General features: G+C 38.1%; 1 protein-coding gene across 1 annotated transcript; it reads left to right on the top strand.

Moving 5' to 3' along the window:
- Nucleotides 1–1,468: 1,468 nt before the first annotated feature.
- On the top strand, nucleotides 1,469–10,024 carry ubxn6 (UBX domain protein 6). The gene is made up of 11 exons (XM_042483679.1): nucleotides 1,469–1,622; nucleotides 2,991–3,148; nucleotides 3,978–4,042; nucleotides 4,155–4,283; nucleotides 4,397–4,494; nucleotides 4,601–4,676; nucleotides 4,769–4,853; nucleotides 4,993–5,212; nucleotides 7,234–7,364; nucleotides 7,459–7,607; nucleotides 9,036–10,024. The coding sequence occupies exons 1-11, from the start codon at nucleotides 1,540–1,542 to the stop codon at nucleotides 9,159–9,161; spliced, it is 1,320 nt and encodes a 439-aa protein (XP_042339613.1). The 5' UTR covers nucleotides 1,469–1,539; the 3' UTR covers nucleotides 9,162–10,024.

Below are 10,024 nucleotides of genomic sequence, written 5' to 3'. Positions count from 1 at the left end.
TAAAATAAAAAAAGAAATATTTGACATAGAATGTATCCAATGAAGCTTGTGTTAAAAGATTCAGGCTAAATACTGATAATAAATGTGATTTTTCAGGGCTTTTTTTAAAAAAAAAAAAAATGTATATACACAAGAGTGTTTTGGATTGATGTTTTCCAGTTTAAAAAAAAGAAAGAAACTTAATATAAATGTTGAAATACAAATATTTGATGTAATGCTATACTATAGGCAAAAAGATTGGAATAAATAGTATATCATACAACTTTTTATTATTTTTGGAAAATTTTATAGTCATAAAAAATGGTTGGAAACTAAACCCACTTTCCTGCACTTAATGAATGACATTCAGTAATATAGCACCCTGTTAGCTAAGGTTTAGATAATAAAGGCTATTAAAACATTTAAGTTATTTAATGATTATAATATGATGTAACCTGGTATTATGACATGTAAATGTTATTACTTTTTGTTTGTTTCCTTTTTAGTTTATGTATTTTCATTTTATGTAGTTTGATTTATTTATTTATGTATTTTGTTTGTTCTTTCTTTCTATGTATCTGTATGCATTTTGTAATTTTCTTGTATTCAAGAAAGAAAGATTTTTCAATTTATTTATTTATGTATTTTTGTTTGTTTTTTTTCTTTCTGTGTATCTGTATGCATTTTGTAATTTTTGTGTGCCTCATAAATTAAACTAACTGTCCACACACATTACTGAACAGATTTATGTAATTGTATACCAACAAAATCTAATAATTGTCAAATAATAATAATAATAATAATAATAATTAGTGTATTGTACACTAGTGTAATAATAATAATAATAATAATAATAATAATATATAAAACATGCTCTACCAAAGGTTGATTTGGCTTGTTATGGTAAAAGTAGTGAAGGTAAGCAAATGAAATTAAAATTGAATATTTGCTCAAATTTAAATGGGCTTCTGATCATTCATTCATGTTAAATTATACATTTAATGTTATTACCATATATATGGTGAAATAATTAATAAAAATGATTTTTTTACTGTCTAAAACATGCTTTACTAAACAGTTGAATTGCCCTTTCATGGTAAAAGCAGGGATGCTATCACAATAAATTGGCATTTTTAATCGGATAAAATAAGGATGAATATTCACAGTTGTTAATACCATATAATTAATATTAGTCCATTATATATTCTGTATGATAATCATTAGGATTTTTTTAAAAACCATTTTTGAGACGTTTTAAGAGTACTGTAATGGTAAATATGTGTGGAAATAATGCTAGTACTGGTTATACTACCACTTCTAGTAGTACTGGCAATACTAACTCCATGGTCACACATTGATTTATATTGATAAAATAAAACATTACATGCATCATAGCATAGCAGCTGAGCCACGCGGGGGCGACACGGCCGCTTATGAGGAGGAAGCAGTTTTCTGTCAGCTGACACTTTTTGTTTTGGTCCTCCTCCCTGCTAAACTCCAGCTAGCTGCTTCATCCATCTGTGTTTCTGCGATCGGATTTCTCTGTCACAGCTAACGGAGATGAAGAAGTTTTTCGAAGACATCAAAAAGGACATGAAGTTTAAATCTGCGGGACCTGGGAAGAAACTAACAGACGATGCCAGGCAAATAACAAACTTTACTTTTAACAGCTGCTTACAGCGCGACAGCTAGCAGCACAGCTAGCTGTTTGAAAAATTAGTTAGCAGATAACTCGCTGCTGATCAGTACTGATTTTTGGGACAATATCAGCATATTATAAAACTAACAGAACAATGCCGATTAATGATTTTCACTGTATTTTAGGTGGTGTTTATTGGGCTAACTGATTTCTACCGTTAGCAGCTGGATTATATAACATGAGGGGAGGCGCCCGTCTAATTTCAGTGTAGCTAACAGTTAATCCCAAACAAATCTTATTTAGCCAATAGTATTAGTAACGTAGAGTTACTTTTACTTGTATTAGCTACCAAGCAGACTGCTGACTAGAAATAGATTACCTGTTTCACCTACTTTTGGACATTGTTGTTTAGAAATGCAGCTAACCACGCTGCAGCATATCTGTGTTCCCTAACTCGATATCCTCCTAATGTGACACACCAAGACATCTCAGATGGTTTTAATGTTCTCAGCGATGGTTTTTCATACATAAGTTAAATGTTTAATGTGCATTTCTTTGAGTCAAAACACTCATTTACAGCTGAAAACCTCATTATGTATCTCCTCGAGTCCAACGGACACAAATTTGCGTGCAGAAATGCACGACAGTTGTCAGTAGACGGTGATATCTCCACAGCAGTTTAACGGATTTTTACCATTCAAAATGCATTTGAAACGTCTGTTTCCCTTCATGCTTTTGAATTTTGAACTGTGAGGCTAGCTCTTACCAGTCTCTAACAACGTTAGTTTATAACTACAGACAATATGCAATATTTGTGATTCTTTTAAAGCATTAGGAAGGCTGATGTTCAGTATTTGTATGTGTTATATTTAGGAAATATAGAGCTGGGAAACAGGAACAGATGAAATAATCCTAAATAAGTCATACAGCAGGGACATTTGAGTCATTACAGCAGCCCAGGGGTTGGTGTAAACAGGAGGCATTGGTTAAAAAAACCCACACAGCAGTATAACAAGTACACATCGGTAACAACAAACAAAAAAGCAGATCAGTCTAATAAGTGAACACAAAAAAATCCACAAATAAGTTAACTGTAAAGAAAAAAAGAGCAATAAAATAAGTAAAGAGTAAAAAAAAACAACCTTAGCACATTATAAAAAGTATACAATTAAAAAAACAGCAATAAATGAAGTAAAGAGTAAAAAAACACTGGGCATTATAATAAGTAAACAGTGAAAAAGCAAAGTATGGAAAGGTCTCACATACTAAGTGTTTACTCAACATTTGTGAATGTTTAGGAACAGGGATTTGGGGCCCAACATGGGACCAGGGCCACAACATGTGTCTTCACTTTGCTTTTCTGTCCTCATAGTACCAAACCTGAAGTGGTGCAGAGCAGCTCCAGTGCCAAGCATAATCGCCATGCTCCCAGTGAAGGATCTCAGAGGGCTGGAGCAGCAGCCCTGGCCAGGATTGAGCAGCATCAGCGGCCGAAGGTCCACACCTCTCAGGACGCCATCAGGAACCAGGGTGAGACAAACGACACACTCAAAATGAGCTGAATTCCACCGCCCCCCTTTGCATGTGTGCATGCTGGGAAATGTATGCTCTGAGTGATGTTGACAGGCTTTAAGAGGCTTGTGGTTGTGGAGCTCTGATCCAACCCAATTTATGGGCTGACTAATGCCATCGGACTGTAAATTCAATAAAGATATATTAGTGTCAAGCCAGTACTATTATCACTAATACTATTTGTCCACTAATTTGAGCTCTTCTATTGAAGAGATAAATTCTTAAATGACAGACATACAGATAGACTGATAGATATTAATAATGTTATTAGCTTTGGTTAAAAAAGCATATAGATGCATCACTGGTGCTTGTTAATGAAGTGTTTCTTTTGTATTTTGTCTCGATGCTTTCGATGTTTCATATAAAGGACTTTGGAATTGCGTTGTTGCTGAAATGTGCAATGTAAATAAACTTGCCTTGCGTCGATGGTCTGAGGTTTAAATTAGTGCTTTTATAACATATAAGAGTTTTTTGTTTTGTTTTTTTTCACTTCACTGCTTGCATTTAAAGTGGTTTTCGCCTGGCTGCTAGTCTTGCTTTTGTGGTATTTGATTTTTGTTTGAGATCTCCAAACCATAAAGTCCATGGATGCGAATGTGGCTGTTGTACCCATAATATTTAAAAATTGGATATGTGTAATGGTTAAATGAAGAGCAAAACTTCTGTTTTTGTTCTTTAGAGATTTTGATTAAAGAATAACAATTTAGCTTCCTATTGCTTATGAGCTGTTGGTTACTGGCCACTATAAAAGACATATAATTGCACAATTTTCTGTGTTTGCTTGTAGTTAAAAGAGAGCTGGAGGCAGAGGCGGCTGCACTGGCTGAAAAACAAAAGGCAGATACAGCTGAGGTACGTATGATGGTTAAATCAAGCTTTCTAAAATGACACCATTAAGATCATACTCGGCTCACAGTGATGAATTTTTAGTCTGACGATATTGGTGAATGACAATTCCTTCCAGGGAGCCAAATTGCCAGTGAAAGATGCCGCCTGTCTCTCAGTGTCAGGTGTGTATTTCACCTGTCCGCTAACTGGAGCCACTTTAACTAAGAGTAAGAGGGAAGTACACATTAAAGAGGCCATTTTAATGGTACGTCTGCAGACATTGTCACTCACTGTTTTAGCTCAAATAAGCGTTCGCAACATAATTGAATCCGAATTTGACTGAGTATTGTTGATAAAACGTGCTGTTTTCCGTGTCAGCGGTTCGAGGAGGATCCAGTCGAGGCCTCAGTTATGATGATTCACACATTTAACAAAGACAGAGAGAAAGTGAAGGCCGCTGTGGACATCATCAGCAAGTAAGACACTTGGCAACGTTTGATCGTCACGCTGAGTTTGACTTTGATTTCGTCACAGAGTAAAATATCTTCATTAACTACCTGTTTCCTATTATTTTCTCAACAGGTATATTGACAATATATTTAAGAATCCCACAGAGGAGAAATACAGGAAGATTAAACTCAGCAACAAGGTTTACCAGGTGAGTTTGAGACTGGCGTTTCAGCACTGTGGACCTCAAAAGGTTATTTTTTCCTTTTTTAAAATATAATTCTCTCTTTTGGTTTGTTTCAGGAGAAAGTCGGTTGTGTGGAGGGCAGTAGAGAGTTCCTGGAGGCCCTGGGCTTCACAAGCATCATGCTTCCTGTCGAGGGTCAAGGTGAATTGATTCTGACGCTTTGGATAAACAAGTCTCCTTATCAACAGTCAACATATTTAAAAAGTCGACCTGGCAAACAGAATTTCTCACAAACGATCGGTTATTACATATTCTGATGTGTGCCTTTTCTGGGGATCAGAGGAGGAAGAGGAGTTCCTGGTGTTATTAGAGCACAGTCCCGACGCCCTGGAGCTGATGAAGGAGCGCAGGGATCGTCTCCAGAGAGGCGAGCCCGTCAGAGCTCAGCTGGACAGACAGCCTCAAGCATTCAGGTCATCTCCCAACGCCCAACGCTTCGAGCTGCCGCCAGAGTTCTACAACCTGACAGCGGAGGAGCTCAAGAGGGAGCAGCAGCAGAGGTACAGGCTCCTGGGTAATGGGGGAGCAGTAACGGGGCGAAGTTATAGAAGCTACAATTATAAATTGATCCCCCAAAACAGATGCAGATTTGATGCTTTGCAAAAATCTCACATTTAAACAATATTAATTAAGATGTTGAAACTGTTTGCTGCATCACTGCTTTGTGGAGGTGCATCCTCTCCACATAAACACAAAATGTCTTTATGTTGAACACATTTAATTTCACAGAAAACTGCATTTTTTATTATAGTCATAGTGACGCCTGAAAAGTAAAGATCAATATCTTATTTCTCTCCTCTGCTTCTTCTTTTTTGAGTAACAGTCTTTTTCACCGTGCGATTTTGAAACCCTGAGTCATTGTGCTTGATTAAATCTTGCACAAACATTGTTGGGCTTTTGCAAAACAACAATTTAAAAGTCTGCACCTCAAGCTGGTTGATTATAGCTCGTCTCTGCACAGCTTCCCATCGGGGGGGTGAATGAAGCAGTGTGTTCTCATAGATGCATGCAGTGGAGCACGGATACCAGACATGCTTGCCCAAGGGCCAAGTTTTTTTCATAATGACAGATGGCCAGTCGCAGCAGCCCTGCACAGGTCAGGTATCTGCAGGGGTGTTTCTAGGATATGAGGACATGCAGGACTTTTTTCTTTTTTTGGACAAAAGATGAAAAGAGTCCGCACACTAGACTTCGTCTGATGAAGAACGTGTAGCTCGAAAAGTCACTTAAGTGATAAATTAATTATATTGTTATTATTATATTGATGGGACATAGTCTAGTGTGAACTGTTCTTTTCGTCTCTTGTATTGTCCTACATCTAGTTTTTCATCGTCTGGATATGCATACTTATGCAAAAATTTGTGTGACCTTTTTTTTATAAACAAGCTCTATTTTGATGCTTTTTTATGCACTCTGACACCATATTCTTACTCAAATTACAAAGAAGATCCTATTGGGAATAAATGTATATTTATTGTGAATTAGAAAGTAGTCTTTGGACCATACGAACGTCCTAAAACCCTCAGAACATCTGGTGCTGGCCTACTGGCCGTCTCAAGAGTCAGAACAAAACATGGTGAAGCAGCGTTTTGTTATCATGCAGCACAGACCTGGAACAACCTCCAAACCCCGACTCTGACTGCGTTTGAGTCAACGTTCCTGTTTTACACTGCAGCCTCCACCCACTAATGACTGCAAACTTATTTTTAAACTGGATTTTAAATAATCTTTTTATCTTTGCACATCTTCTCTGCACTTTTGCTATTTTTAATGGGGATTTTTATTGTATTTAAAAAATATATACATATATATCTTTACTCTTTTATAGTAAATCTGTATCCTTAGTTGTGTTTTTATATTTTACTGCTCTGTAAAGCACTTTGAATTGCCCTGTTGTATGATATGTGCTGTACAAATCAGCTGCCTTGCCACCCAGCACCCTGCTGTGGGTTGGATTTGGGCCGTAGGGCGTAAACTGAGTATCAGTGCAGTATGGGATTGTCTGTGGCTGCGATGAGGAAAATGAACAGAAGATAAGAGCAGATGTAACTGGCCGCCCGCTAACATTCTCAAACACGCCCATCAGTAATGTGCGGTGATGGATCCGCTCAGTCCCACCCTGTTTCCTCCTGCGCTCCCTGGGTGTGCCTCTCACCACGAAAATGCCAAATAGTGCATCATGCACACCTCCCCAAACTGTGGCGTGATGCTGTTTGTCCATCATCACGTTAGACAACCTGCACGTTTGTGTCTTCATAAGGAATCTCATAGATTTATCTTTCAGCTTAATGACTCTGAGATTTAAATAATATTAGCTCTATTCGACAGGTATAGCACCACACATTAGCAGTCCCAGCTGTGGAGACACTGGTATAGTTGTCTTTTTAAGACATTAATATATTTTGTTATTTATTTTTATACTGCATTTGTGTATTTCTCTCATTTATGTGATGCTCTGTCTTTTTTTTATATGGTCCCTGAGTCTGGAATAAAGGATCACATTGAACTGTGTGTTTTTAAGGAGTGAGCTGGTGGAGAAAAACGCCATGCTGCGCACTAAAGCCATGAGGGAGAGAGAGGAGCAGAGAGAGAGAAGGAAATACAACTACACCCTGCTCCGGATCAGACTGCCTGATGGGAACCTACTACAAGGTAAGAGCCTCCTTTTTTTAAAGTCAATTCCGAAAAATCCAAAAAGCCGTGACAGAAATGGAGGCGAGTGAGTAAAGGTGATGTGTGATTGCAGGGACCTTCTATGCGTGGGACCGGCTGCCTGTGCTGTTTGCGTTTGTTCGGGAGTCCTTGGTGGACGGCTGGCAGCCCTTTGAGCTCATCGCTCCCGGAAGTCAGAAACTAAAAGAGTCGGAGGAAATCGCTCTTGCAGAGTGTAACTTGGTGAGTTTAGACCACAATCATGTCAGCAAACTGGCACACATAAAGTAGAGCGTCTAGATTAGAGATTTAGTCACGTAATAATCCTTTAATGGTGAGGCTGGGGACATTTTTTTTTTATCTTTCTACCATAAAAAAAATCTAATTGATTCTACTAACAAGTGACATAGATGAGCCACATTATTACACTCAGTCACACATTCCTCCTTTACCATGAAAACACACACTGTAGTTTATTTTAAGTCAGTCTGACACACCATCCTCCTGCTGTAAATACACATGACAGCATCAAAGGCGTGTTCATCCACTGCTGAAAATAGTCCCACAACTGTTTGAGCAATGTTTGGCAAAAACTACAGTGCACAGCTGTTTTAGGAGACGGAGTCTTATTAGAAAAATTAAAAGTGTATTTTAAGCCTTTTTTTTTAAAGGAAATACACATTTAATAGAGAAAATAGACAAAGGCTGGTTATCACAGGCAGGTTAGAGAAGTCAGAAAATAGAGAGAGGTGCAGAATGAGCCCTAAAACCAGGAAATGAGTATTTAGCACTTTTGGTTCCCTCGTCTCGAAGTAAATAGGTTTTCGGTTAGATGCCTGAAATAAGGTCTGTGGTATCACAAGCTAAAGAGACTTTTACATTTTGTTCTAAAACATTAAATACATCAGCGAACAGCCCAATTGCAAAATTTGAAGCTTTTATGTGTCTTAAAAAAGATAGTTGCTAACAAGACCACATCATGACAAACACGGCAACGTTGAAGTCATGTGATCATATTGTAGTTTATTAATAACCAAAAAAAGGAGGGAGAGGTTAGACTTTTAGTTTTTTTGTCAATAAGTCGAAACATGTATGCTTTTGAATTTTTTGGTTTAACATGTTGAAACATGTAGGCGTCAAGCCCATTTATTAGTCTTTTTAACAGTGTACCTAAGAACATTTTGGTTTGGACTTAAAGAAATTTAAAGTCTAACCTCTCCCTTTTTTTTGGGTCATTTTTGTCCTTAAATCCAAAGAACACCTGTTTTTAAAAACCTACACATGTGAAGTAGCACCAAATTTTTTTACAGGAGTTTGTTTATTGCCTAATGTCATCTTTTTACTCTTGTATTTATGCTTCAAACATCATGAAAAGTGGCGTTCTGTTGTGAAAATAGTCTTGCTGAACAATAGTTGGAGATATCATAAACTTATATTTACCACAGAACTTATTTTCTGCAATAATCCAAATTCATTTAATACCTAATACATAGTTTATGTAGTAAACACATCTGTTGTTTTCTCCTTTCTGTTATATTGTATTTTGAATTACTGTTGGCTTTGGTAACTTGTGCTGCACACTGTTTTACAGTACAATCAATGAATTGACCGATATCAACCAAGATTTGGTCTTTTAGAAAATCCAAAATAATTCTGTCTGTGTGCTTTTAGGTCCCCGCAGCTCTGCTCACATTTGCCTGGGACGCAGCTGTGCAGGCGGATATTGCAGCCGCAGGTGGAAAGAGCCCCACACTCCTCAAACCGGAGCTGCTGAAAACCATTCGGACCCTGAGCTGAGCAGACGCACTGTCCCTGAACTGTCCCTGCTACCTCCCCCGCTCTGACACTGCTGGGGTGGAAGTGCCCCTCAAAAATGACTAGTGATTAGTTTATTTTTACAAATGCTAACTTCAGTCAGTAGCCGTGATAGACTAGGGGCAACTTCACCCTGAGGCGCTTGTTTTGCAGAGCATCCCCTTTGCTCTCCACGTGGGGTTAACGCCCCCCCTGCAGACTGTCTCAGCGGCACATTGAAGGAAACACTACTAACAGATTAAAGGAGAAATCAAGGGACACGTGTTTTTTGTTGCATACTGAATTTACATGCTGTGTAGTAAACAGGCTGTGGCGGCAGTCCTCCGTGCTCTATCTATCCAACAGTCAGGTAAACTTTACGTGGCATGTTCAGAGACCTCGTTTTAACTGTGTCGACACTTCCTCTCCTTGTTTGAAGTAAACAGTCCATCATGCTTGCACAACAGTTGGATTAGCAGTGTGGCTGTACAGTCGTGTGGAGGGAAATCAGGAGCAGAGGAGCTGAGTAACTCTGGTCAGATTCTGTTGTTGACTTGTGTTTTGGTTTGTCAGCACAGAGCTTCTTTCATTTTAAAGCTGCTGGGTGTCTGAGCAACGGCTTTGACTTGAAAGGCTTTTAGTTTTGTTTGGCGTTGCTCAAGTTTGAACAGTGTTTTGTCCGTCGACTCATGTTTGTCCCGTCTGATTTGGTGTGATATGAGTCTGGCTTGCATGTTTGTCCTCTGCTGGCGTTACACTCTTTGTTTTACAACTGACTTCTAATTAAAACTCAAATGTAATTTATTTGTATTTGTATGAGCACAAACCCAAATTATAAATCAAACATGTTTTTCTGGATAATTTAA

Source organism: Plectropomus leopardus, chromosome 3 (genome assembly GCF_008729295.1).
Source record: "Plectropomus leopardus isolate mb chromosome 3, YSFRI_Pleo_2.0, whole genome shotgun sequence".
NCBI lineage: Eukaryota > Metazoa > Chordata > Actinopteri > Perciformes > Serranidae > Plectropomus > Plectropomus leopardus.
Note: the sequence above shows the minus strand (reverse complement) of the source record. Positions and strands in the feature narration are given on the sequence as shown.

Excerpts from the sequence above, each read along its gene's own strand:
- ubxn6 (XM_042483679.1), top strand. The coding sequence starts at position 1,540 with ATGAAGAAGTTTTTCGAAGACATCAAAAAGGACATGAAGTTTAAATCT. Across the intron at positions 4,677-4,768 it reads TCAGCAACAAGGTTTACCAG|GAGAAAGTCGGTTGTGTGGA; the intron begins GTGAGTTTGAGA and ends GGTTTGTTTCAG. Across the intron at positions 5,213-7,233 it reads AAGAGGGAGCAGCAGCAGAG|GAGTGAGCTGGTGGAGAAAA; the intron begins GTACAGGCTCCT and ends TGTGTTTTTAAG.